The sequence below is a fragment of the Chroicocephalus ridibundus genome, chromosome 1 (assembly GCF_963924245.1).
Source record: "Chroicocephalus ridibundus chromosome 1, bChrRid1.1, whole genome shotgun sequence".
Taxonomy (NCBI): domain Eukaryota; kingdom Metazoa; phylum Chordata; class Aves; order Charadriiformes; family Laridae; genus Chroicocephalus; species Chroicocephalus ridibundus.
In genome coordinates, this window is record NC_086284.1 from 10613841 (window position 1) to 10640529 (window position 26689).

Consider the following 26689-nt stretch of genomic DNA (forward strand, 5'->3'; position numbering starts at 1 on the left):
CCTCTAGAGATCATCTATCCAACTCCCCTGCTAAAGCAGCATTGCCCACAGCACATTACTCACGACTGCATCCAGACACGTCTTGAAAGTCTCCAGAGAAGGAGACTCCACAACCTCCCTGGGCAGCCTCTTCCAGTGCGCTCTCACCCTCACCGTGAAGAAGTTTTTCCTCATGTTTGATCGGAACTTCCTATGTTCCACCTTGTGCCCGTTACCCCTCGTCCTCTTACTGGCAACCACTGAAAAGAGCCTGGCTCCATCCTCCTTCAGCCCACCCTTCAGATACTTGTAAACATTAAGAAGGTCCCCCCTCAGCCTTCTCTTCTCCGGGCTAAAGAGTCCCAGCTCTCTCAGCCTTTCCTCATAAGGGAGATGCTCTAATCCCTCAATCATCTTTGCTGCCCTACGCTCGACTCTCTCCAGAACTTCCCCGTCTCTCTTGATCCGGGGAGCCCAGAGCTGGACACAGTACTCCAGTTGTGGCCTCACCAGTGCAGAGCAGAGGGGGAGAATGACCTGCCTTGACCTGCTGGCCACGCTCTTCCCTGTGCAGCCCAGAATTCCGCTGGCCTTCTTGGCGACAAGGGCACATGGCTTGCTCATGGATAATTTACTGTCTACCAAGACCCCCAGATCCTTTTCTTCAGAGCTGCTTTCCAGCAGGTCCACCCCTAACCCATACTGCTGCCTGACACTCTTCCTCCCCAGCTGCAGGACCCTGCCCTTGTCCTTGTTGAACCTCATTAGGTTCTTCTCTGCCCAGCTCCCCAGCCTGTCTGGCTCACGCTGGATGGCAGCACGGCCCTCTGGGGTCTCAGCCACCCCCCCCAGTTTGGTATCATCAGCGACCTTGCTGAGCATACACTCTCTCCCCTCGTCCAGGCTGTTGATGAATACTTTAAACAATACTGGTCCAAGTATTGACCCCTGCGGGACACCACTGGTTAGAGGCCTCCAACTCGACCCTGCTCCATTAATGACGACCCTCTGAGTCCTGTCACGCAGCCAGCTCTCCATCCACCTCACTGTCCCCTCGTCTAGTCCACACTTCCTCAGTCTCCTAAGGACGATGTTATGACAGACAGTGTCAAAAGCCTTGCTCAAGTCAAGGTAGACATCATAGAACTGCAGAATGGTTCGGGTTGGAAGGGACCTTAAAGATCACCCAGTTCCAACCCCCCTGCCCTGGGCAGGGACACCTCCCACTAGACCAGGCCGCCCAAAGCCTCACCCAGCCTGGCCTCGAACACCTCCAGGGATGGGCCACTGACAACTTCCCTGGGCAACCTGTGCCAGTGCCTCACCACCCTCACAGTCAAGAATTTCTTCCTGAGAGCCAATCTAAATCTACCCTCCTTCAGTTTGAGACTTTATCCCCTTCTACGGTACGTGGAAGTTCTGATTGGGCAGGACCAGCTCAATTATTAGATCCCCTGGTGTTAACTAGCCAGGTGGCCTTTGCTAACTGTGTATCCCATTGTTTTAAGGTCCCACAGCGGCACGGGGCACAGGGTACGTTTCCAGCCATCCAGTGCTTGCTTCCACCACTGTGAGCACATGGTCCTTACCTTGGTGGGTTTGTGGCAGTGTGGTATCGTCAATCTGCCAGGCCTCCCCATATTGATATTTCAGCCATCGGCCTCCATACCACAGAGGCTTTCACCACCTGACTCGCTTGATTGCAGGGTGTGGAATAAATACTAAATTGGCTAAAAATACAAAAGTACAGCATTGTTCACACATGAAGGAAAAGTAGAAAATCAAGAGGCTTCTGAGGGAGAAAACAGCCGCAGCTGGCATGAAGGATACAACACCTGTGGTTCCCTGATAAGCTACATGAGGTACGGGACGGGATGCAATTATTCCGCGGCTTTACCTTAGGATGTATAGCAGATACGGGAATGGGATGATACCAGGAAACAGGTAAGCTGCCAATTAGCTGCCCGCTCGATGCTCAGAGCCAACATTTTGTCAAATTTTGATGAAACGCTGTCCTTTGTGCGAACTTTGCTCATTAGAATGTCATTATAATACCAAAACACACCTCCACCCCGAAGGCTACCCGCCTCCAAGGTGCGACCGCTCCTTCTTGAGCCTGCGCCCTGAGCTTCTCGTAAACTAGACCTTTAATTGTGAAGCGAGAAAAATTTACACCACTCATGATAAAAGTATGTACGACTAAAGTCACTCAAACTCCACCTCAAAGATAACAAATAGTAGAAAAACAGCCCGAGAGAGGGGGGATACCCAGGGAAGACACCATCGCAAAGAATTCCATCACTGGCTTCTGGGAGCAGGCAACGGGCTGAGCCTCTCTTCCCCCCATAGGGACGCCTTTGGGTAAGACCTAGATTATACCGAGGGCTTCCTCGGGAAACTCAGAAATTTCTCTAGAGACTCTCTTTTCTACATGTATAGCCAGGCTGTATCGTTAGAACTTTGTCCCGCGTTTTGTAGATGTAACAATACTTTCATTTGCACGTGCTTTGCAGACAGTGTATTTATCACCGGCTGCCCTAAGAACCTATCTATCTGTTGCTTAAATAAACTGCACTTTTTGAAGTAGCTCGTCCTTTTGGTTTCTCACCGAACGCGACCAAAGACTCGAGAGTGGCCGTGCTAGTTCATGAGCACGACTAGACGGAAGGTGCAGTCCACTATTACTGTGCCCAAATCGTAACACTTTAATACACATTAAACGCCATTGGGCTGATAGTGCTGAATTGGGCATCCCTCAGGATTTACACCCAGCCGCACCTGGCCTCCCACCTCGGTGAGGAGTGTTAGAACACAAGGGGGTTCCTTTTCTGCCAAAACCGCTTTGCCCCTTTTCACGCGACACCCCCGACCCGCCCCCTGGGCCCCAGCCTGGCGGCCTCTGCAAGGGTCCCGAGGGTTGGGCTGCCTTTGGGGGGTTGCGCTGGTCTGGGGGGGCTGGGCAGGGTTGAGCTGGACGCCAGCGGTCCCAGCTCATTTTGGGGAGGGCTGTGCTGCTTTGGGGGGGGTTGGAGAGAGCTGAGCCGGTTTCCAGTGATCCCAGCTCATCTGGGGGAGGACTGGCTCATGTTAAGCTGGCCGGCCACCAGCACCCCCAGGTCCTTTTCTGCGGGGCAGCTTTCCAGCCACTCTTCCCCAAGCCCCTGGCGTTGCTTGGGGTTGTTGTGACCGAAATGCAGGACCCGGCCCTTGGCCTTATTAAACCTCATCCAATTGGCCTTGGCCCATCCCTCCAGCCTGTCCAGGGCCCTCTGTAGAGCCTTCCTTCCCTCAAGCAGATCAACACTCCCACCTAGTTTGGTGTCATCTGCAAACTCACTGAGGGTGCACTCAGTCCCCTCATCCAGATCATTGATAAAAGATTTTAAACAAAACTGGCCCCAAAACTGAGCCCTGAGGGACACCACTGGTGACCGGCCGCCAAGAGGATTTCACCCCACTAATCACAACTCTCTGGGCACGGCCATGTAGCCGGTTTTTTACCCAGCAAAGAGTACACTTGTCTATGCCGCGATTCGCCAGCTTCTCCAGGAGAACGCTCTGGGGGACGGTGTCAAAGGCCTTACCAAAGTCCAGAGAGACAACGTCCACAGCCTTCCCCGCATCCAGAAGGCGGCTCACATGGTCATGGGGATCTGACTGTGGGTGAGACAAGCCAATGAATCCATTTGTGTGATGTTAATTGCTATATAGCCCTGCCACTCTGTGTCATCATTATTAGAATTGCTAGATGCCATACCAATGGGACTCCAGTAAGAATCACCCAAAACAATGGCAGATGGACTTTGATGAACGTGAGTAAAGCGCAGCGGTGATGGGATCACACCTGACCTCAGCAACTGGCGCCCAGCAACTTCCTGAAGATTGACATCTTCAACCTGCGGAACCTGGGCAGGGTCCGCACCAGCTACACCAGCGGCGAGCTCTGGATACAGCATGCAGGAGTCCAGCACCACACACCATCTCCCCTGCCCCGAGAGACGGCTCTGATAGAGGGAGCCCAAAGCCATGGGTTAAATGAACTCAACCTCAACGGACATTGTCGAGGGATGGCCCAGAGACTAAGGGTCGGTCTCTTCTCTCAAGGAACAGGCGACAGGACAAGAGGAAACGGCCTCAAGTTGCACCAGGGGAGTTTTAGAATGGATATTAGGAAAAATGTTTTCACCAACAGGGTTGTCATTGGAAGAGGCTGCCCAGGGCAGTGGTGGAGTCACCGTCCCGGGAGGGATTTACAAGCCGGGCAGACGTGGTGCTGAGGGACGTGGGTTAGCGGTGGTTTTTGTCAGTGTTGGGTTGATGGTTGCACTTGATGATCTGAAAGGTCCCTTCCAACCTCGACCGTTCTATGATAGCTGTATGTCTATAGATGTGTGTATATATCAAAGACAGGGAAAAGCGGTGGTAATTCATTGGAAAGTGTAAGATCTGGGCATGACGTTGAAAGTATAGAACAAAGGGTGGAAAACACCCGGTTCTGCCAGCAATAGGGTCAGTTTTCCCAAGGAGCTGGCACGGGACAGCGGTACTTCCCGGGTCCGGTCGGTGAGCAGTGGTACATTCATGGTGTTTTGTACATTCCTCTAACAGCGTTATTGTTGTGGTTTTCTGCTTTCCTTCGCTGTTCTGTTAAACTGCCTTGATCTCAACCCACAAGTTTTGCCTTTTTCTTCCCATTCTACCCCTCTCCCGTGGCAGGGGGGAAGCAAGCGAGCGGCCGCCTGTTTCTTTGTTGGTGGCTGAAGTTAAACCAGGACATCACCCCACGTCTCAGTTTCCCTCTTTGTAAATTGGAAACAGCGCGCTGGGCTTCATTGGTAAGGTGTTTGAAGCTCTACAATGAGAGGTGCTGAAGAAAGAGGGGGCCTTATTTTTCCTAGAGATGCCCGTAAGGGTGGAAAAGGGCTCGCTGCTTCCTTTGGTTCTGGTGAGGAAAAACAAAGCAAGGGTAAGAAGAAATGATGCTGGAGATGTAGGAGGCCCGTTCCCAAGTCCAACATTTTAACGCGTGGAGTGCAACCTTGTCCCTTGCCTCTGTCTTGCTGTAAAGGTCTCTCTCGTTCAGAGGCACTGCTGTCGAGATTCAAATCCCTTCCTAGAGCCCTCCAAAGGATGCATTCATTGCGTGCAGATGGCACTGGGTGTTCTTCTCGCTTCCTCTGGCTTATACCATTGGGTAGACGACAGCAAAATGATTAATCTCTGAGTCAATCAGGTATTTGAACCTCCTCTAACTAGCGTGCAAGAGCTGAGCAAGGCGTTCGACACGGTCTCCCACAGCATCCTCATAGGGAAGCTTAGGAGGTGTGGGTTAGATAAATGGACATAGATAAGGTGGACAGATAACTGGTTAAAAGACAGAGCTCAGAGGGTCGTGATTAGGGGCAAAGAGTCTAGTTGGAGGTCAGTGACGAGTGGTGTTCCCCAGGGGTCAGTACTGGGTCCAGTCCTCTTCAATATATTCATCAATGACCTGGACGAAGGGATAGAGTGCACCCTCAGCAAGTTTGCTGATGACACAAAGCTGGGGGGGCGGGTGGCTGACACACCAGAAGGCTGTGCCGCCATACAGAGAGACCCGGACAGGTTGGAGAGTTGGGCAGAGAGGAACCTTATGAAATTCAATAAGGGCAAGCGTAGGGTGCGGCACCTGGGGAGGAATAACCCCCTGCACCAGTCCAGGTTGGGGGCTGACCTGCTGGAGAGCAACTCTGTGGAAAGAGACCTGGGAGTCCTGGTGGGCAACAGGATGACCATGAGCCAGCAATGTGCCCTTGTGGCCAAGAAGGCCAATGGCATCTTGGGGGGCATCAAGAAGAGTGTGGCCAGCAGGTGGAGGGAGGTCATCCTCCCCCTCTGCTCGGCCCTGGGGAGGCCACAGCTGGAGCACTGGGTCCAGTTCTGGGCTCCCCAGTTCCAGAAGGACAGGGAACTGCTGGAGAGAGGACAGCAAAGGGCTACCAGGATGATGAGGGGACTGGAACACCTCTCTGATGAAGAAAGGCTGAGGGACTTGTGTCTCTTTGGTCTGGAAAAAAGACGACTGAGGGGGGATCTTATCAACGCTTAGAAATACTGAAAGGGGGGGTGTCAGGAGGATGGGGCCGGGCTCTTTTCAATGGTGCCCAGCAACAGGACAAGAGGTAACGGGCACAAACTTGACCATAGGAAGTTCCACCTAAACATGAGGAGGAACTTCTTTCCTGTGAGGGTGGCAGAGCCCTGGCACAGGCTGCCCAGAGAGGTGGTGGAGTCTCCGTCTCTGGAGACATTCCAAACCCACCTGGACGCGTTCCCGTGCAACCTGCTCCGGGTGACCCTGCTCTGGCAGGGGGTTGGACTGGAGGGTCTCCAGAGGTCCCTTCCAACCCGACCATTCTGTGATTCTGTGGGCCTCTTCACTAGGCTCTTATCAGGCTGTGTAAATCCCGACCTGTACGAATGAATGAGGGTCGTGTCTCTCAGATACACGGAGCACGCTCAGCCCATTAAATTTCATGACAACAAGAAGCCTCTGTGACTAATGAGGAACCCAGAGAAGCCAAATGCCTTGGCTTGGAGTAAAATCTTGAGGTGTGACTGTTTTCACTCCAAACTGACGGAAAACACCGTCTCCTGCTGAAGAATCTCTGGGGAGAGCCAGGTTCCTTTTACCCCCAGAAGCGAGGCACCCCTGGGAGCTGCACACATCGGGGAGGATCCACTGAATTCAGCATCTGGCATGCAAAGCAGCATGACAGCATGGTGTACACCAGCCACAGTCGTGGTCTGGCCCAGTTCAACACAGCATCCCTAAAGAGTGAGATGTGCTTCCATCTTTTTGCAGTTTAGTGGGATTCAACCCCCCGGCCTCGACTTAAGCGTAGACGTAAGCGCCGGGGCTGGCAGGTGACTCAGAATCCCCAGCTTGAACTAGAGGAGACAGAGGGAACCCCAGCCTAGGAAGGACTCGTGGAACTGCTGGGGCTTGTTGTTCAGCCTCTGCAGCATTCTGTACCTGGCTGAGGAGGTCGGAAAGCCCCGTTTCTGCGAGTGGTTCTCAGGCTCGTTACAATGCTAAAACGTAATCTAGGGAAGGTAGTTATGTTAGCATTTCCATAAGCGCCCTTTCTCTGGCCCTGGGGACCTCACCTTTCTCTGGCTATTGGAGAGAGGAAGGGAATGGGAGTTTTGAAGCACAAAGTCTTACCTTTAGAGTAGCCAAACTGCATTTCCTTTCTGCCCGGTTTTGGAGCAGCCCCTCCACGGGGGTGACACTTAGAAAGGCCCACACTTCCAGAAAGAACAGCCTGTGGCATGACAAGGTGAGCTGTAGCAGCTCATCGTCCAGCAGCTCACGGTCATTGTTCCACTGAAGTGTTAATTCCTTCAAAAAAGAACAAATGTTGTTAGTGCTGCTCAACAGAACTGGTGAGCGCAGTAACTAGAATTCAATAAACAAGTTTCCCAATACTACCAACAGAAGGGACTGGCAGCAGATCAATTTTGTCCCTTGACAGGAGCAGAGAATCAGTTTTGGGTAACGACAACGGTAGACGCTACGGTAATCCCAACTCTCCCGTGGAGATGGGGGGGCCCTTGTGCATTGCACCCCACCCTAAGAGATAGACAACTTCTGTTACCCTTAGAAGATGCTGCACCCTCAGCTCATGCCATGATCTTATTTGACATATTGGAAATTATCCCCGGTACGAGAGTAGATCCAAAGACAATTTCTAGAAAGCTTTGCAGATCCCGCCTGTTCATTGGAAGCTCTGCAGCGCAACAGAACCTCAAGAGCGCTGTCAGCAACCATCAGGCCGTGTGCTTCCCTCAGGCGTGCAAAGACCTGATGCTCCTTGACGCGGGTCAAGGCTGTCGCACACCTTTAGTGGCACATCCTGCGTGACACCACAGGGCTCTGACATGGGCACCAGTTAATTTACATCCGCTCTAGACGTTTGTGTGTTGCCAAAAGGGAGCAGAACCACGAGTGCAGGCCGATGCAGGCTACAGCGCCGCAAGCAAACAGGGTGTACAGACTCTTCTCCTCATACGCAGATTTCCCTGCAAAAGGGTGGGGTTCAGAAACATCGGAAAGGATAAGCAAGTTACCAGTTACTAAACGTGAACATGTCTAACTAGAAGAAGCCTAAAGCGGTTTCACCAAACTGAGGTTTTCCTGCCTGAAAAACTCTTTTTGCTCACAGCTGACATCCCAGCACCAGTATTTTGGGTGTTTTAGCTTTTTATGAGGGCAACCTGACATCAGCCTGACAGTGAAGACTGGCATAACGGGCATCGCAACTGGACAAGGACAACAACCTCAACCAGGCTAGAGTGGAACACCGCAGTGGCTCGCTTATGAAAATGACCCTCTGGCCATAACACTGAAGTGGTCAGGAATTCCTCCTGCTGAGCGCTGCTATGCAGAAGGCCTGGAGGATCACTTTGCTTAGCTTTGTGATACCGCGGTGAGATGTCACTCTGGGTTCCCGTACCTGCAGAACAGGCCAGGAGGCTGGGAGGAGGTTGGTGAGGGTGCGTCTCATTCTCCAGCCTGGGTCTCTGAAACTGTAGCTCCGCAGACTCTTATGCTGCTGACTGGCATCTCCGCTAGCAGGATCCTGGCTAGGTGATCGTGCTTCGTGACTCTTTCAAAGAAGAGGTTCACGCACAGTTCTGGGGCTCTCTTGGCCAAGTTGGCCCATGACATTCCCCTGACCACTTGCCCATGAGGGTCATGGATATGACATTGGATATTCAAGGTGCACAGGGAACGAGCGCTGTGCTCCCGCAGGGAGTGCGAGTCAGCCCACCAAGTTTCCGTGACGGCAACTACGTCATAGGTGTCCTGCTGCACAATGATTGGACTCCATGATCTCAAATGTCGTTTCCAACCATGAAGATTCTACGATTCTATGATCTCCATGGGAGAGTTGGGATTACTGTAGCATATACTGTTGTCCTTACACAAAACTGATTCTCTGCTCCTGTCAAGGGACAAAACTGATCTGCTGACAGTCACAGGGATAGAGAAAATATTGACTTTTTTATTGGTTCAGAAGAGGGGCATTCTAGGGGTTTCCTGGCCCCACCCTTCCCACCCATTGCGGGAAATTGCTGAAGCAACGCGGCGCGTCCGGCAGCAGCGTCTCCAGCAGTCCTTCAGGCGGTGCCAGAGCCGGGTGCAGCACTGACACAGGCACCGTCCTAGCGGGCACAGCCCTCGGGACGCCTGGTCACACTCCCTGTCGACGACCTCGTCGCGCTGCTGCCTCTCCTCCTCCAAGATCTTGACAGTGTCCAAGAGCTCCAAGTAGAGCAACTTGTCGTCCGTGGCCTTGGCTGGGGGGCTGCTGGGCGGCGGAAGCACATTCACGGGGCTCTGCGCCCTGTCCCTCCTCCCTTCTGCATCCATGGGGGTGCTCCTGCCTGAGCCTGGGGGGCTGCTGGTGCTTGGCCCCATGGAGTTGTTCTCACCCGGCCCCGTCTTGCTGTTTCTCTTCACTTCCGCCAGGCTCCCCCTGCCGAGCTCCACAGGGCTACTCCTTTCCTTCTCCTTTACATTTCTCTCTGGTCCTGTGTCCTCCTCCTTGTCCATGTCCCCATCCTCAGCCTTATCCGTGTTTGCATCCACCCATGGCCACTCCGCTCCCAGGTGCTGGGGCTTCACTGTGGCCCCCAGCTGCTGCTGCGCCTCCATCCTGCCCAGGGGATGGAAGGGCTCCCCGGGGAGGTTCTGGTCACAGGCTCCCGCTGCCCCTTGCCAACGGGCCTGCAGCACCTTCAGCATCTCACAGCACTGCCTGGCCATCTCCTGGGTGCACTCGAAACAGCGGAGGAGCTCCATGACCAGCTCCCCTTGGTCCGAGGCCATGGCTGGGGGGCTGCAGGGTGAAGGCTGCGTGTGCACAGGGCTCTGCGCCCTGTCCCTGCTTTCCCTGGGGACCGGCTCTTGCTTGGTCCTTGTAGGCAGTTCCTGTGGGGACTCCTGGCAGAGGGCTGGCCCTGGCTCTTGCACCCTCCCGTTGACAGCCCTTGGGGGATGGCGGGGTCCTGAGCGGTCGAGTGCTGCCAGCTCCTCCATCGCACCAGGCCAGGGCTCCGGGAAGGAGTAGAGGGCGTTGAGGGAAGAGGAGCCTCTGTGAGTCACAGAGTCCATGGTGGCCAGCGGGGCCCGTGGGGAGCGATGCTTCCTCTTCAAGGCCTCCGCACTCGCCCTGCAGAGGAGGAGAAAGAGACCCCGCTGCACCCCGGAGCCCAGCGGGACCCGCGGGCAGCACCCCCCTTGGCTGGCGGTCAGGGCTGCCCAGCGCAGGCAGGGGCAGGGCACGGGGTGAGGGTCTGGGGCAGCATCTGGGGTCTCGCCCACACTCACCGCTTCTCCTGCTTCGAATGGGATTTCTCCACTTCTCCATACACTGCCCGAGAAGCTGCAGAGGGAGGAGACAGATTGAGCGGCCGCCGCCCCCGGCACAGCCACAGCTCAGGGCTGCCGTGGGGTGTCAGCCGATTGCAGGGTGCTCCGTGCTGGGGCCACTCACCGCTCTGCTTCTCTGGCCGGGCTCCTGTCTTGCTTGTCTGACGATTCTCCTTACTCTTCTTCTTCCACCACTTCTGCAAGGTCCCCAGGAGCTGGGTGAGACGGGAGCACTTCCCAGTCCCACACCACAGCCCCCCACGGCACCCCACAGCACCCCATGCCATCCCTCGCCACCCCACGCCGCAGCACAGTGTGGTGCAACAGCCACCTACCTGAAGCCGCTTGCTCTGCAGCACAGATGAGAATACGCTGAGCCCCATCACAATCAGGAGGAGAGGGCCCAGGGGAGACACGGCGTCAGAGCGCCCCATGGCACCGACTCCGGTGTGGCTGCGGTGCTCCGAGTCACCAGCACAGAACCGCGATGCGGCTCCCCAGTGTCCTCCTGGGTCCCCAGTGACGGGACCCGCAAGACTGCTGGGGTGTCAGAGGCCGAGGCTGCAGTCTGCCCAGACAATGCCAGACTGCGGTGCCCAGCATCCGCTGACGGCTCCAGTGGGGACCGCGTCCCCCTTTTATAGCGTGGCAGGGGGGCACGTCCCCCCTTTGTGACATCATGGGGCAGTCAGAGCCCCCCTTTGTGACATCACAGGCAGTCAGAGCCCCCCTTGGTGACATGCAGCAGGGGATGAGGAAGAGCAAGACAAGGAGGGCACTTGCCCCAGGCTGCCAACAGGACTATTTCATAGCACGAACATCACATTCAGTACAAATTATAAAGTCTGCTGTGTAGTTCGACTCTCCCTTGATGGCGGCGGTGCAGAGAACTCCTTGCTGCGGTGCCGGAGCCCTGAGCCCTTCCCTTCCTCCCATAGCCGCAGCGCTCACGGTGTCCCCCATTGGCTGTCCCCTGCTGGGAGTGCACGGCTTCCTGCTGATGGAATGGGCTGGGTGTAGTCCTTGGGTATTTTATATTGATATCGGGATTGACGCTGCTTCTTTAGCATTATTAGTGTAAATTCTTTAATTTTATCCTAGTAAATCTATTTCTATTGCAACCCTCATGTTTCCTTGTTTTTCCCCAATTCCTCTTCCCCGGTGAGGAGGGGTCATCGGGCGACAGAGTAGTTGTCTAAAGGACAAGAAATTGTGGTGGGTTTCTCAAATCATAACAAGAAGGGAGGGAGAAGGAGAAGGGCCCCACCCCTTCAGGGAATGGTTTGGGTGGGAAGGGACCTTAAAGGCCACCCAGTGCCACCCCCTGCCCTGGGCAGGGACACCTCCCACCAGCCCAGCTTGCTCCAAGCTCCGTCCAACCTGGCCTTGAACCCCTCCAGGGATGGGGCAGCCACAGCTTCTCTGGGCAACCTGGGCCAGGGGCTCACCGCCCTCACAGCCAAGAATTTCTGCCCAAGATCTTAGCTCAATCTCCCCTCTTGCAGTGGAAACCCCTTCCACCTCGTCCCATGGCTCCCCTCCCTCATCCAGAGTCCCTCCCCAGCTTTCCTGGAGCCCCCTGACGGACTGGAAGGGGCTGGAAGGTCTCCGCGGAGCCTTCTCTTCTCCAGGCTGAACTTTTATAGATATTATTTAGTATTCCTGCTGAAAAATGAGAACCCCTGTCTGATCCTCTGGTTTCATTTCAGTCAGTATCTGGGAATGATTTCCCACAAAAGTGCTTTGACCATTCCTGGGGGATCAGCTTTCCTGGTAGGAAAAGCTTCTACTCCTCCTGAGGGTTGATCCATGATTACCAGCAGGTGCTTAACGCCTTCCACAGGAGGCACGTCAGCCTAACCCATCTGCAGCCTTTGGAATGGGAAGTATGACCATGGTTGCCCTCCAGCCTCCTGCTTGGGTTTTGCACCGGAAAACTTCCAACATGTGGGCCAAGAACTCACAATCCCCTTTACTGCCACATGTCTTCCGGGGGCTGTCCACATTTTCTCAATCTGATTAAAAATTGTCATCCCTCCATGTGTTTTATCACAAAACTGCCTAGCCAAAGCCATTGAGTATTTTCTTGGTAAGACGGGGCTTCCCCCAGTAGTCCAAATTCCAGTTTCATCTTTCGTGGAGGAGGGAGGGATCCCGAGTGCAGGGCCCCATTCCATTTTTACAGAGCAAGGCAGCGTTAGATCTGTCCCTGTCGTCTGACCGATGGAAGACACGTCTCAGACAGACATCAGGTAGGTGAGCCCAGTGATTCTGCTCAGCTTCGCTGTCGTCTTCCATTGAGAAGACAGTTTTTCACTTCTCTTCTGGGTGTTGAGCCAAACCTAGAGGAAGACTCTCTCCAGCAGGCTCCTGAAAAGACCAAAGCCTGCCCTCCGGAAGTCCATGGTGGCAGTTCTGCTGACGCCCTTCCTTGCTTCTCTAAGAATCAAAAACTCTGTCATTTCATGGTCACTGTGCCCAAGACGGCCTCCAACATCACATCCCCCACAAGTCCTTCTCTGTTCACACACAGCAGGTCCAGCAGGGCTCCTTCCCTAGTGCGTTCCCTCACCAGCTGTGTCAGGAATTTATCCCCACACATCCCAGAAACCTCCAAGACTCTTCCCTCTCAGCTCTATTGTGTTCCCAGCTGATACCTGGTAGGTTGAATTCTCCCAGCAGGGCAAGGGCCAGTGATCGTGAGATTTCTCCCACCTGCTTACAGAATATTTCACCTGCCTCTCCGTCCTGGTTGGGCAGTCTATAACAGACCGTCATATCAGCCTTCTTGGCCCTCCCCCTCATTCTTACCCAGAAACACTCAACCCCAGTGTTTACCATCATTAAGGTCTCAATGTTCACAACACTCCCCAACATACAGGGCCACCCCACCTCCTCTCCTTCCTTGCCTGTCCCTTCTGAAGGGTTTGTAGCCATCTAATGCAGCACTCCAGTCGTGCGAGTCAGCCCACCATGTTTCCGTACAGCGACTACGTCATAGCTGTCCTGCTGCACAATGGCTTCCAGCTCCTCCTCTTTCTTGCCCATGCTGCAGGCATGAGTGTGGAAGCACTTCAGCTGGCCTGCTGATCCTGACACCTTTTTGCTGGAAGAAGGCTTCACTCCTACCTGACCATTCCCAGGCGCAGCCGTAGCTTCTAACCCATCAACGACCCTTGTGTCTCTGCTGCCGGATTCATCCCTTTCCCCCTTCAAATCTACTTGAAAGCCCCTTTGAGGAGCCCTGCCAACTCCTGTGCAAGGATCCTTTTCCCCTTTTGAGGCAGGTGTATCCCATCGGTCTCCAACAGGCCTGCTGTCCTGTCAAACCATGCTGTGATCAAAAACCCCAAAGTCCTGCCGCTGACACCAGGCTCGCAGCCAGGTATTGATCTGCGGGCTCTTCCTGTTGCTTTCCTCATCCTTCCCTGTGCCTGCAACGACAGAGGAGAGCACGACTTGCGCTCCTGAGCCCTTTCCTAGTCATCCCAAGGCCCAGAAGTCTCTCTTGATCTCCCTTGGGATTCTCGGTAGCAGATCATCTCTGCCTGTCTGAAAAATGAGGAGTGGTTAACAATCGGAGGGGGGGGAACACCGCCGCGTCCTGTGAGGGAACCCCCGAGCGCCGCCATCGGCCGCCACTGTGGGCCGGGGTCGGGGCCGGGGCCGGGGCCTTTGGCGGGGCTGCGCCCGGCTGTGGGGCGGCTGAGGGCCCGGCGCCGTGGCCTGTGCTCCAGAGCCCTCACCAGCTCCCTTGCCCTTCTCTGGACACAGAGAATGGTGGGAGAAATAAGTTCCGGTCCGAATGAAATAGGCTCAGGCAGAATCCTCTGGGAAGCACATTTTTGTTCACGCTCTTGCAAGAGCGGGTGACCTAACAAGTAGGCACACTTTCCGTTCTTGAAACACAACACCTTTTTATTTCCTAATCCCGGCCCAATTTTTCCCTCCCCTCTTTCCCGTTGGTTGGGTACTCCAGGGTTCACGGCCTGTGCGAGGCGCCTAAAATTCTTCCCGCATGTCCTGCCGCTGTTTGCTTCTCTTTATGCTACACCTAAAGGGATTATCTGACTGGTTGATTTCTTTCCTTTTTGGTAAAAAAATTGCTCAATGTCATTAGCCCTGGTTAAATGTATGACTACCCTTCCAGACGCTAATGCAGTAGGAATCAGTTTGTCCTTTTGTCTGTGTGATAAGAGATGTTCTACAAGCCTTTGCTGGAGCCCCTTTGTCTCAGTCATTCCCTTATCATGTCACCTCTGATGGAAACGGCTTTTCTCCTTCGGGTCAGGCGTGACAGCTTTTGAGAATTTTGAATATCCTTGGGATGCTCAAACCAGCATGTTCCTAGTGTTATGTCTCCTGAATACGTTGCAGGTCTTTTTTAGGGCTAAACGACTATTTAAGACTACCGCCCAGAGATCTGCTCCGAGGCTGGCTAGGTGAGGAGAAATAACTGGCCTCCAGACGGTCCAATGTGAACCAACAGAAGCCGTTTATTAAGCACAGATCATCACCTTTTATACCCTGTGTTGTCGCCGTACACGCGACTCGCTTATTTCTGATTAGCTAGTTACGCTGTCCACGCGCTGTCCATGCAGTTCGTTCACACAGCAGATTGGTTACAAGAATTCGCATAGTAAATTGCTTAGTCATTAGCACAACATGTTTTCTGCCTTCTCAGTTCCCGTTTTTGCCATGTACTAATTCCATCTTCTACCACCTGTTTTGCTCTTACTCTAATCTCTCATAGTAGGGAGGCTGGCTCACATGACCATTTTCTCTCAGACACATTCCTACAATCCCCTCTTTTTCTTCTTGAGCCAGCCAGACCTTATGCATGGCATTTTCTATCATGTCAGTCACTTTGTGGAGAACACACGAGGCTACCATAACCAATAGTAATATAACCAACAATAGCATGAGCCCTTGCTTTAGTAAATCTGATAACCATCCCGTTATACCCCATGAGCTTAACCAATCATCGAAACCTTTTTGACCACTTTTAATTTGGACATGTTATCCTTCAGATCCCGCAACTGCTTATGAATGGATGATGAGTGGTTGGAAAGGTTCATGCAACACATACCTTCAAAATCTTCACATCCATGACCCTGAGCTAACAGCAAAAAATCAATAGCCGCTCGATTTTGCAACGTAGCATGCTGAATGCTATCAACATCAGTGAGCAAGCTAGATATGATTTCAGTTGCAAGGTTTATCTGTTTACTTGCCCAACACCCTATCTTATTCAACATATTCAATGCCATGGCTGTTCCCAGCGAAGGAAGAATACTTAGCCCTATTCTTTGTCCGAGATTCGGGAACGTTATATGGTCGTCACAGGATGGAGTGAAGGTACGAACTGTTCTCTTGGCTCTGTGTTTACTGTGTGCGCTGCTCACTGTGTCTTTGGCCGTACGCAGGCCTCTGCTCGTAGATCTGCCCCATCTCCCCCTTTTTTGTTTAACACCAGACCATTTATTAACAAGGTGGCCATGACTTGTGCTTCTACTCGTTGTGGCGCTCTTAGCAGGTTATATATCATACTAAACACAATTAAAAACAGAATCAAGAAGAACCCTGCTAAGGCAATAAATACCCAGATTCCTAAATTTAGCCCAGAAAGCCAATTTCTTTGGATTTACCCACGAGAAATCCTTTTGTAATATTTCAAATACATTGCGGTTCATTAAGTCTTGAATGTTTAGTATTTGAGCTTTTAGCTGGTCATGTAAAGGACGAATATTTTCTTGCAACGACATGTCAAAAGCACCTTGAAGATGGTGTTTAACCATTTCTCAGCCATGTAGCAACGTATTCCAGGGGAGAGATGTAACACAAAGTCTTCGAGAGTTGTACTCCCAATCACAATACAGAGAAAGACGTGTTTTTAATGCGTTTTGCCGATTCCCTGTCCATATTACTGCTGTTTTATACCTTACTAGCGTTAACTTTACACAACAAGATTGATTACATTCTTGTATACTTGCATTTTGAGCCGAAGCAAACAGACGGATGAGAAGTACAAATCATTACAGAATTGTCTTGCTCACAACTTCTATTTGTTGCAGTATTATCTGTGGTTAGCATGCACCCCGATTTAGGGTGCTTATAATACACCTTCGGTTGTTCAGGCCATTCAACACTTCTTACAAAATGTCGCTCTACTGCTGTGGATGACAAAGAAGACATGTTTAGAAAACTTAAAACATGAGTTGCTTTATACACTCACTCTTGAGGTGTCATACCTACGGGATTCCCCCTTTTTTGTTTAGCAAGCATGGTTTTTAAAGTATGATGCATACGCTCCACAATTGCTTGCCCAGTCGGGGAATGAGGAATACTGGTGACATGTTTAATACCTCATATCTGTAAAAAAAAAAAGACCTGTACTTTAGCGGACACATAAGCTGGTTCATTATCAGTTTTTATAGTTTTCGGTACTCCCACGACTGCGATGCATTGCAACCAATGTCGAATAACATCACAAGCCTTCTCTCCTGTATGAGCAGTAGCTACAACAAAGTGTGAAAACAAATCAACTGAAACATGTCCAAATTCCATAATGCGCGTAACATCGGATTGCCAAAGTTCATCAGGTGTAAGCCCTCGCGGGTTAACCCCCGCAAAGGATGGCAGAGGAGCCAGCTGCTGACAACCGGCACACGTTCACACAGTATCACGTGCTTCTTGTTGTGTCAAAGAAAATTGCTTCCTCAATGCCTTCGCATGTTGATGAAAAAAAATCATGCGACATTTTAGCTTGCGGCATAATGTTGGGAGTTGTTACCAACAGTGTGATAATCCGCAACTGTGTTTCCCTCAGTTAACGGGCCAAGTAAACAGCTATGAGAGCGTATGTGGACAATAAAATAAGGAAACTGTCTTTTTCATAAAAGCAACAGTAATTGCAGTAAGAGACTAAATAACCATTGGTTCTCTACTTGTTTTATAAATGCTCCTTCAAGTCTTTGAACAATACCAGTAACACATTGAGATTCTGCCTACATTTAGCAGTTCCTGTTGAAATAAGTCCAAAGCCTTTACTGTGTCCCTGAACCATCTGCAAACACCGAACAGGTGCCATCAAGAGGCTTTGGTGCTAGCAGGATGCGCGGCTGTAAAGGAATTTGTGAAAGTGACTGTAATAGTCTGTGCCAGGGGAAAGAATAATTTATTTGCCCAATATAATGTACTAAGGAGGTTAAGACTTTGTGATAACCAAGGGTCAAGGTCATCCTTTCTGGTGGGGACATGTATGTGGCTTGGATCCATTCCAGAAAGCTGCTGACAGCACAGACGACCCTGGAAAAACAATCGCGGTAACATTTCAATCATCGTAGTTACTGGTTTTGAAAAGGTATGTGGCAAAAATACCCACTCTAGTGCAGTCAGGCTCTTTGCGAGTGCATCATCCCACTGTCCTATCAGGGCATAAAGTTGAAATTCTTGTAGGAAGGTGTTCAATGCGTCTTGCAGCAGTAGTAGACTATATCTTATCTTGCAACATGCTGTAATGCCTTCGGAGCTGTTGGGGTTAATGAACATAGAACTTATGGGGGGGGGCGGGGGCAGACACAGTGCTTCAGGGCATCCCCTGTATCTTCAAAGTGCGCTCATGTCTCTCTCCCCCTCGCTCATGTCTCTCTCCCCGTCTCTGACCCGAGACAGCCCCCTTATATCCTGCACTGGATTGAGTGGAGAAGTACAGGCTCGAGCCGCTGCACGCGTGGCCAGTGCACGCAGCAAGTCCCACCAGACTCTCCTGCACTGGACTGAGTAGAAAAGTACAGGCCAGAGTCGCTGCACGCGTGGCCAGCGTATGCAGCGAGTCTCACCAAACTCATGATCCAGCTTTGCTAACAGCGGCTGTCTGATACGTGACTCCATTGTTGTAATCCCGTCTTAGCTTCTTCTGTGAAGGTCGGGTTCTCATGGATACACACATAGTTTTTAGAGCAACATATTCTACAACTCGTACGAGGGTACGATGCAAAGCGGCATTTACAACTGATCGTATGATGCTTATTAAACACGGCAAACAGCATACTAAACATAACAGACAAATTCCTTCCACACAGGCAATGAGTATAATTTGCTTCAACCAACCCCACCCCCAAGTCCATCCAGCAAAGAGATTTCACCCAGTGGTCTCCACAAGTTGCTGGTTCGGTCGGTGCAGTTCCTGCAACTGGGCATGGATGGATTTGGAGTGGTCACTTAGATTCATACAATACAGTCCTTTAAAATCTTGACAACCGTGTCTGTGAGCTGAAAGCAAAAAATCAGTAGCAGTTCTGTTTTGCAACATCGCATATCGAATACTATCTACATCCAGCAACAACTCAGAAATAGCGGTACTAGTAGCATTGTTAAACTTATCCTTGGCAGCAAGAGAGTCCTTGTTATCACGAATCCTTGGCAGCAAAAGAGTCCTCGTTAGCAAGAGCGCATGCGGACTCCCTGTTCTTGCTGGTACTGTGCTTTGATCTTCTTCCACAACAGGCCAAGATCCTCAAGCAGCTAGATGAGGTGTCTGTGAGTCCATCACAGGCTTATGTCATCCAAACGTTTTTCTTGCCAGCACCCGAGACTGAATAACGATTGGTGTGATATATGTGTTTTCCAGCACCCAGGTGCGAGTCCCTTGAGTGTATTTACAATCCTCCTCGCCGATCTGCCGTTGCTTTCCCATATTCCACCCCCTTGCTCAAGAGACCGCTTCTGCTGGGTTCATTTTAGTCTCACAGGGCATAACACAGAGCAATCTACTAAGGCATGCAATAACATACATGTTGGGGGATGCGGCGGGCCCGTAGACCCTTTGACAGAAGAGATAGAGATTGCAGTGTAGCCGTAAGAAGGCCGCGAGTTGCGTCATATAAGGGCAAAGTAACAAAAAGGAGAAAGAAGAAGATCGCTTCAGAGAACAAGGAGAGTTAGGCTGTGAGGAAGCCAGATTTTGAGCAATGCGAACAGGATTTCAATAACCAATCGTATTGTAGCTACGAGCGTGTGTGCTATGTAACCTAACCAATTGAAAGCGTAGAAAGAACACGTGAACGGAGCGTGAACAAAAGATTAGATATATAAGAAAGCCAAGTTTGTAATAAAGAGAGAGCTTAACTTAACTTTTCAAGGAGAGTCTTGTCGTTTGTCCGTCCCGACTGAAACGACAATTGGTGACCCCGACGTGATACTGAGGAAGAAGACGACTGGAAATAGTCGTGGGGACGGAGCCCAGTGAAGCTGAAGACAGCGGGCAGAGCTGTTGACGGATCCGGATCATATTTCAGAAGACACCTGTAGTAGGTGAGCCACTGGGGACATGGGAGAGAAGTTAACTAAGGAAGAGCAGACTGTACTCTCCACATGGACGCTGCTGTTAAAGCGGCAGGGCGTAATCCTCCCTGAAGTGACCTTGCGAAAAATGCTATTGTGGGGAAAGGAAGAGGGAGGAGAAGTAACGTCGGTTACGGCATTTAGTGTAACGCAATGGACGAACCTAGGGCAGACATTATTTGAGGAAGCTACGCTAATGCGTAGAAAGAACACATGAACAAAAGATTAGATATATAAGAAAGCCAAGTTTGTAATAAAGAGAGAGCTTAACTTAACTCTTCAAGGAGAGTCTTGTCGTTTGTCCGTCCCGACTGATTCACCCAAGAGTACTCAGGGAGCTGGCGAGAGAGCTCACCACGCCTCTCTCCATCATTTATCAACAATCCTGGTCAACAGGGCAGGTACCAGATGACTGGAGGGTGGCTAATGTGACGCCCATCTACAAGAAGGGTCGGAAGGAGGATCCGGGGAACTACGGGCCTGTGAGCCTGACGTCGGTACCAGGGAAGATCGTGGAGAGGATCATCTTGAGTGAGCTCTCACGGCAAGTGCAGGGCAGCCACGGAATCAGGGCCAGCCAGCATGGGTTTAGGAAAGGGAGGTCCTGCTTAACAACCTGATCTCTCTCTATGACCATGTGAGCCGCCTGCTGGATGCGGGGAAGGCTGTGGACGTTGTCTCTCTGGACTTTGGTAAGGCCTTTGACACCGTCCCCCACAGCATTGTCCTGGAGAAGCTGGCGAATCGTGGCATAGACAAGTGTACTCTTTGCTGGGTTAAAAACTGGCTGGATGGCCATGCCCAGAGAGTTGTGATTAGTTCGGTGAAATCCTCTTGGCGGCCGGTCACCAGTGGTGTCCCTCAGGGCTCAGTTTTGGGGCCAGTTTTGTTTAAAATCTTTATCAATGATCTGGATGAGCGGATTGTGTGCACCTTCAGTAAGTTCGCAGACGACACCAAACTAGGTGGGAGTGTTGATCTGCTTGAAGGAAGGAAGGCTCTGCAGAGGGCCCTGGACAGGCTGGCTGGCTGCATGGATGGATACACTACTACTGGACTGCACCTTCAGTCCAGTTGTGCTCATGAACTAGCACGGCCACTCTCGAGTCTTTGGTCGCGTTCAGTGAGAAACCAAAAGGACGAGCTACTTCAAAAAGTGCAGTTTATTTAAGCAACAGATAGATAGGTTCTTAGGGCAGCCGGTGATAAATACACTGTCTGCAAAGCACGTGCAAATGAAAGTATTGTTACATCTACAAAACGCGGGACAACGTTCTAACGATACAGCCTGGCTATACATGTAGAAAAGAGAGTCTCTAGAGAAATTTCTAAGTTTCCCGAGGGAGCCCTCGGTATAATCTACGTCTTACCCAAAGGTGTCCCTATGGGGGGGAAGAGAGGCTCAGCCCGTCGCCTGCTCCCAGAAGTCAGTGATGGAATTCTTTGCGATGGTGTCTTCCCTGGGTATCCCCCCTCTCTCGGGCTATTTTTCTACTATTTGTTATCTTCGAGGTGGAGTTTGAGTGACTTTAGTCGTACATACTTTTACCATGAGTGGTGTAAATTTTTCTCGCTTCACAATTAAAGGTCTAGTTTACGAGAAGCTCAGGGCGCAGGCTCAAGAAGGAGCGGTCGCACCTTGGAGGCGGGTAGCCTTCGGGGTGGAGGTGTGTTTTGGTATTATAATGACATTCTAATGAGCAAAGTTCGCACAAAGGACAGCATTTCATCAAAATTTGGCAAAATGTTGGCTCCGAGTATGGAGCGGGCAGCTAATTGGCAGCTTATCTGTTTCCTGGTATCATCCCATTCCCGTATCCGCTATACATCCTAAGGTAAAGCCGCGGAATAATTGCATCCCGTCCCGTACGTCATGTAGCTTATCAGGGAACCACAGGTGTTGTATTCTTCATGCCAGCTGCAGCTGTTTTCTCCCTCAGAAGCCTCTTGATTTTCTACTTTTCCTTCCTGTGTGAACAATGCTGTACTTTTGTGTTTTTAGCCAATGTAGTATTTATTCCACAGGGGGGCAGCGAGGTCTGTCCCTGTCCCCGTCCCCGTCCCCCACCCCACCCTCTGCCCTCAGCAGGAGGAGAGGAACCAGGTCCTCACCTCCTACCTGTGGGTCCGTCAGGCCTGGCTGGATGCCCACCTCGCCTGGGACAAGGACGCTTACGGCGGCATCGACAGCATCCGCATCCCCAGCAGCTACGTCTGGCGGCCGGACATCATCATCCTCTACAACGAGTGGGTGCTGCTCGCCCTCCCCCACCCCCCGGCTGCTCCCGGAGCTGGGGGGGCTGAGGCTGCGGCTGGGGGTGTTGCCAACGGGGAGCAGGGGGGTCCTGGTGTGGGGGATGTGGGGAGACGGTCACCTCGACTGGGTGAGAAGGCGGCGGCAGGAGGTGCTGGCATCAGCCTGGTGTGCCACCCACCTGGCAGCTGGGATGTGCCACCACGGGGGTGACCAGGGGCAGCGAGCCCCCTCTTCCTGGGGGTGACGTGGGGAGGGGACACGGGGTTGGGGACAGTGCTCGGCCCCGGCCCCGCAGACCCTTGCCCCACGTGGGGCTCGGGGCCATCCTGGCCCCACAGCGATCCCTCCCCCAGCGCCGACGACGGCTTTGGCGGCTCGGTGGAGACCAACGTGGTGCTGCGCTCCGACGGGCACATCACGTGGGACTCGCCCGCCATCACCAAGAGCTCCTGCAAGGTGGATGTCTCCTACTTGCCCTTCGACGGGCAGCGGTGCCGCCTCACCTTCGGCTCCTGGACCTACAATGGGAACCAGATCGACCTCCGCAACCGGCTGGACACCGGGGACCTGACGGACTTCGTGGAGAACGTGGAGTGGGAGGCGCTGGGCATGCCGGCTGTAATAAGTAGAATCATGTTTGTTAATCAAATCAGGCTTTCTTAAAGGCTGGTGAAAACTTACACTTTTTCGACTCTTCACATACTTAAATCGCAGGCATCCAGCGTCCTGTCTGGTGCACTTTGATACCTCAAGGCCTAAATCACAGGCATCTGGTTTGTTTTAACACTTCAAAGGGAAGAGGTAAGTTGTGAGATAAGCTGAAAAGAGTCTCCCCAAGGACACTGATAAAGATGAGGAGCCTTCAGCCCCACCACCATCAGGAGGCGGGACAAGACCGACCCCCTAGCAACACGTCGCTCAGACACAGAATATACCAGGATTGACACATATACGGGAACCAGAAGAGTATATAATCAACTACTTTTGGGAAGTGGGTGTGCACCGTTGGCGGAGCAAAGACTCCCCGGCCGCCCAGCGCTGTTTTGCTTGCTGCCGCTTGCTTAATAAACTAATTTGATTAATTGGACTGGTTCCTGTCAATTATTGGGCCACAATCTATAACACCGGCCACGAGGAACATCATCACCTACGGCTGCTGCTCCGAGCCCTACCCTGACGTCACCTACACGCTGCTCCTCCGCCGCCGCGCCTCCTTCTACATAGAATCATAGAATCGCTGAGGTTGGAAGGGACCTTTAAGATCATCAAGTCCAACCTTTAACCTACCCTGACAAAAGCCACTTCTAAACATGTCCCTAAGTGCCCCATCTACCCTTTTTTTTAAACACCTCCTGGGATGGTGAATCCACCACCTCCCTGGGCAGACTATTCCAATGTTTAATAATCCTTTCAGTGAAAAAATGTTTCCTAATATCCAATCTAAACCTCCCCTGACATAACTTGAACCCGTTTCCTCTCATCCTATCACTTGTCACCAGGGAGAAGAGGTCAGCCCCCATCTCTCTACAACCTCCTTTCAGGGAGTTGCAGAGAGCGAGAAGGTCTCCCCTCAGCCTCCTCTTCTCCAGGCTAAACAACCCCAGCTCCCTCAGTCGTTTTTCATAAGGTTTGTCCTCCAGACCCCTCACCAGCTTTGTAGCCCTTCTCTGGACACGCTCCAACACCTCAATGTCCCTCTTGTAGCGAGGGGCCCAAAACTGAACGCAGTACTCGCGGTGGGGCCTCACCAGTGCCGAGGACAGGGGGATGATCACTTCCCTAGTCCGGCTCACCACACTATTCCTGATACAGGCTAGGATGCTGTTGGCCTTCTTGGCCACCTGGGCACACTGCTGGCTCGTATTCAACCGGCAGTCAACCAACACCCCCAGGTCCTTTTTTGACGGGCTGCTTTCGAGCCACTCTGCCCCAATCCTGTAGCGCTGCATGGGGCTGTTGTGACCCAAGTGCAGGACCCGGCACTTGGCCTTGTTGAACCTCATACCATTGGTCTCAGCCCATCGGTCCAGCCTGTCCACATCCCTCTGCAGAGCCAACCTCCCCTCAAGCAGATCAACACGCCCGCCCAGCTTAGTGTCATCTGCAAACTTACGGAGGGTGCATTCGATCCCCTCATCCAGATCATTGATAAAGATATTAAAGAGAACCGGCCCCAGCACCGAGCCCTGGGGGACACCACTTGTGACCGGACACCAACTGGATTGAACTCCATTTACCACCACTCTCTGGGCACGGCCATCCAGCCAGTTTTTTACCCAGCGAAGAGTACACCTGTCCAGGCCATGAGCAGCCAGTTTCTCCAGGAGAATGCTGTGGGAAACGGTGTCAAAAGCTTTGCAAAAATCCAAGTAGATAACATCCACAGCTTTTCCCTCATCCACTAAGTGGGTCACCTTATCGTAGAAGGATATTAGGTTTGATAGGCATGACCTGCCCTTCACAAACCCATGCTGACTGGGCCTGATCACCCTGTTCTCCTGCATGTGCCGTGTAATGGCACTGAGGAGGATCTGTTCCATGACCTTCCCAGGCACCGAGGTCAGACTGACTGGCCTGTAGTTCCCCGGATCCTCCTTCCGGCCCTTCTTGTGGATGGGTGTCACATTTGCTAACCTCCAGTCAGCTGGGACCTCCCCGGTTGTCCAGGACTGCTCATAAATGATGCAAAGTGGCCTGGCGAGCACTTCCGCCAGCTCTTTCAATACCCTTGGGTGGATCCCATCCGGCCCCATAGATTTGTGCAGCTCCAGGTGCTGAAGCAGGTCCCTCACCGTTTCCCTTTGGATTACAGGGGCTTCATTCTGCTCCCCATCCCTGTCTTCTAGCTCAGGGGTCTGGGTACTCAGGGAACAACTGGTCCTACTGCTGAAGACTGAGGCAAAGACTGCATTAAGTACCTCAGCCTTTTCCTCATCCTTGGTCACTATGTTCACATCTTCAGCCTGCTCCTGCCCTGCATCATGGTCTCCTTCCTGGCACCCCTTGGCTTCTACCTGCCGGCCGACTCCGGGGAGAAGGTCTCACTGGGGGTGACAGTGCTGCTGGCCCTCACCGTCTTCCAGCTGCTGGTGGTGGAGAGCACGCAGCCCTCGGAGAGCGTCCCGTTCATCGGTGAGCCTTGATGGCACCCAGGACCCTCCCATGGGACCAGGGCGTCTGCACCGGGGTGGTGGGCACCCCCCCATGCCAGGGGGGGTTTCGATGGGGGGAGGTGGGCACAGGTCTCTCCCCACCCCACCGCGGCATCACCACCCATTACCCACGCAGGGAAGTACTACATCGCCACCATGACCATGATCACGGCCTCCACCGCGCTGACCATCTTCATCATGAACGTCCACCACTGCGGCCCGGGGCCCCGGCCCGTGCCCCCCTGGGCCAGGTGGCTCATCCTCCACCACATGGCCTGGCTCTGCTGTGTCTACGAGGTGGGCGAGAGCTGCAAGAGCCCCCGGCGGGTGCTGGGCAGGCAGGCGTGCAGGGAGGACACTGGGGGGCTGGGGGAGAGCCCCATGGAGGGGGAGGTGGGTGCCGAGGCAGGGGGCTGTCCCCGGGACTGCTGCCTGTGCCACCACGATGGCCTGCTGAGGAACATGGGCTACGTCGCCAGCTGCTGCCGGCATCACCAAGCCTCCCAGCGCTGGACCGGCGAGTGGAAGAAGGTGGCCAAGGTGATGGACCGCTTCTTCATGTGGGTCTTCTTCCTCATGGTCTTCCTCATGAGTGTGCTGGTCCTGGGCAATGCTGCATGATGGCCCTGGGGACTCACTGCCCCCAGGGGCAGTGGTGGCCACGGGTGCCCTATGGGGGTGGCTCGTCCTGAGCCCCCCTTGGCCCTTTGTGGTCCTGCAGCATGGAAGATCCAGCAGCGCCAGGGAAGAGGAGCCTGAGAGCGGGAACCTGACTCGGCCGGGGCTGCCCCGGCTGAAGGGTTGAGAGGTCACGGCCCCCCCCTTCCCCCCTCGTCCCCTTCACCCCTCGTCCCCCCTTCACCCCTTCCCCCTCGTCCCATGGCTCCCCTCCCTCATCCAGAGTCCCTCCCCAGCTTTCCTGGAGACCCTTGAGGGACTGGAAGGGGCTCCAAGGTCTCCACGGACCTTTCTTTCTCCAGCCTGAACGCCCCCAACTCTCTCAGCCTGTCCTCACAGCAGAGGGCCTCCAGCCCTCCCAGCATCTCCGGGGCCTCCTCTGGACCATATATATATATTTATATATATATATAAAGAGACACCTTCCGCTCCTCCTGTGTCCCCACCAGTGCCTGCCACCCTGCCTGGCCAGGGGCCGGGTCTGCTGCAGCCCCCCGAGACGCCACTCCAGTGTCCGGCAGCCCTGCTGAGGGTCCCAGGGGAGTAGGGCAGCCCCCCATGGCCCCTCCGGGTGCTGGCTGGGGCCAGGATGGTGCCCAGGAGGGACGGAGGGGTCTGGCCCTCGACGCCTTTGGTGACAGAGCGCGGGGCTCGTGGAGCTCTGGGGCTGCTGCCCACCCAGGGCAGGGCAGGTCAGTGCTGGGGTCCACCATAGCACCCATGGCGGGTGTGGGGCAGCACTTGGGTGCCGCGGGTGGCTGGCAGGGTCCCGCAGCAGCTGCAGGGCTCTCGCCGGGTTGGAGTGGGGGAATTTGAAGGGGAAGCTGCCGTTGGAGCCGCACAAGGGGAAGCCGCCAC

General features: G+C 53.1%; 1 protein-coding gene across 1 annotated transcript; it reads left to right on the forward strand.

Moving 5' to 3' along the window:
• Window positions 1-4431: 4431 nt before the first annotated feature.
• On the forward strand, window positions 4432-25774 carry LOC134512340 (neuronal acetylcholine receptor subunit alpha-10-like). Its single transcript, XM_063327774.1, has 6 exons — window positions 4432-4443; window positions 21840-21991; window positions 22355-22613; window positions 23126-23221; window positions 24956-25133; window positions 25290-25774. Exons 1-6 carry the CDS (start codon window positions 4432-4434, stop codon window positions 25772-25774), a joined length of 1182 nt encoding a protein of 393 aa, XP_063183844.1.
• Window positions 25775-26689: the final 915 nt, after the last annotated feature.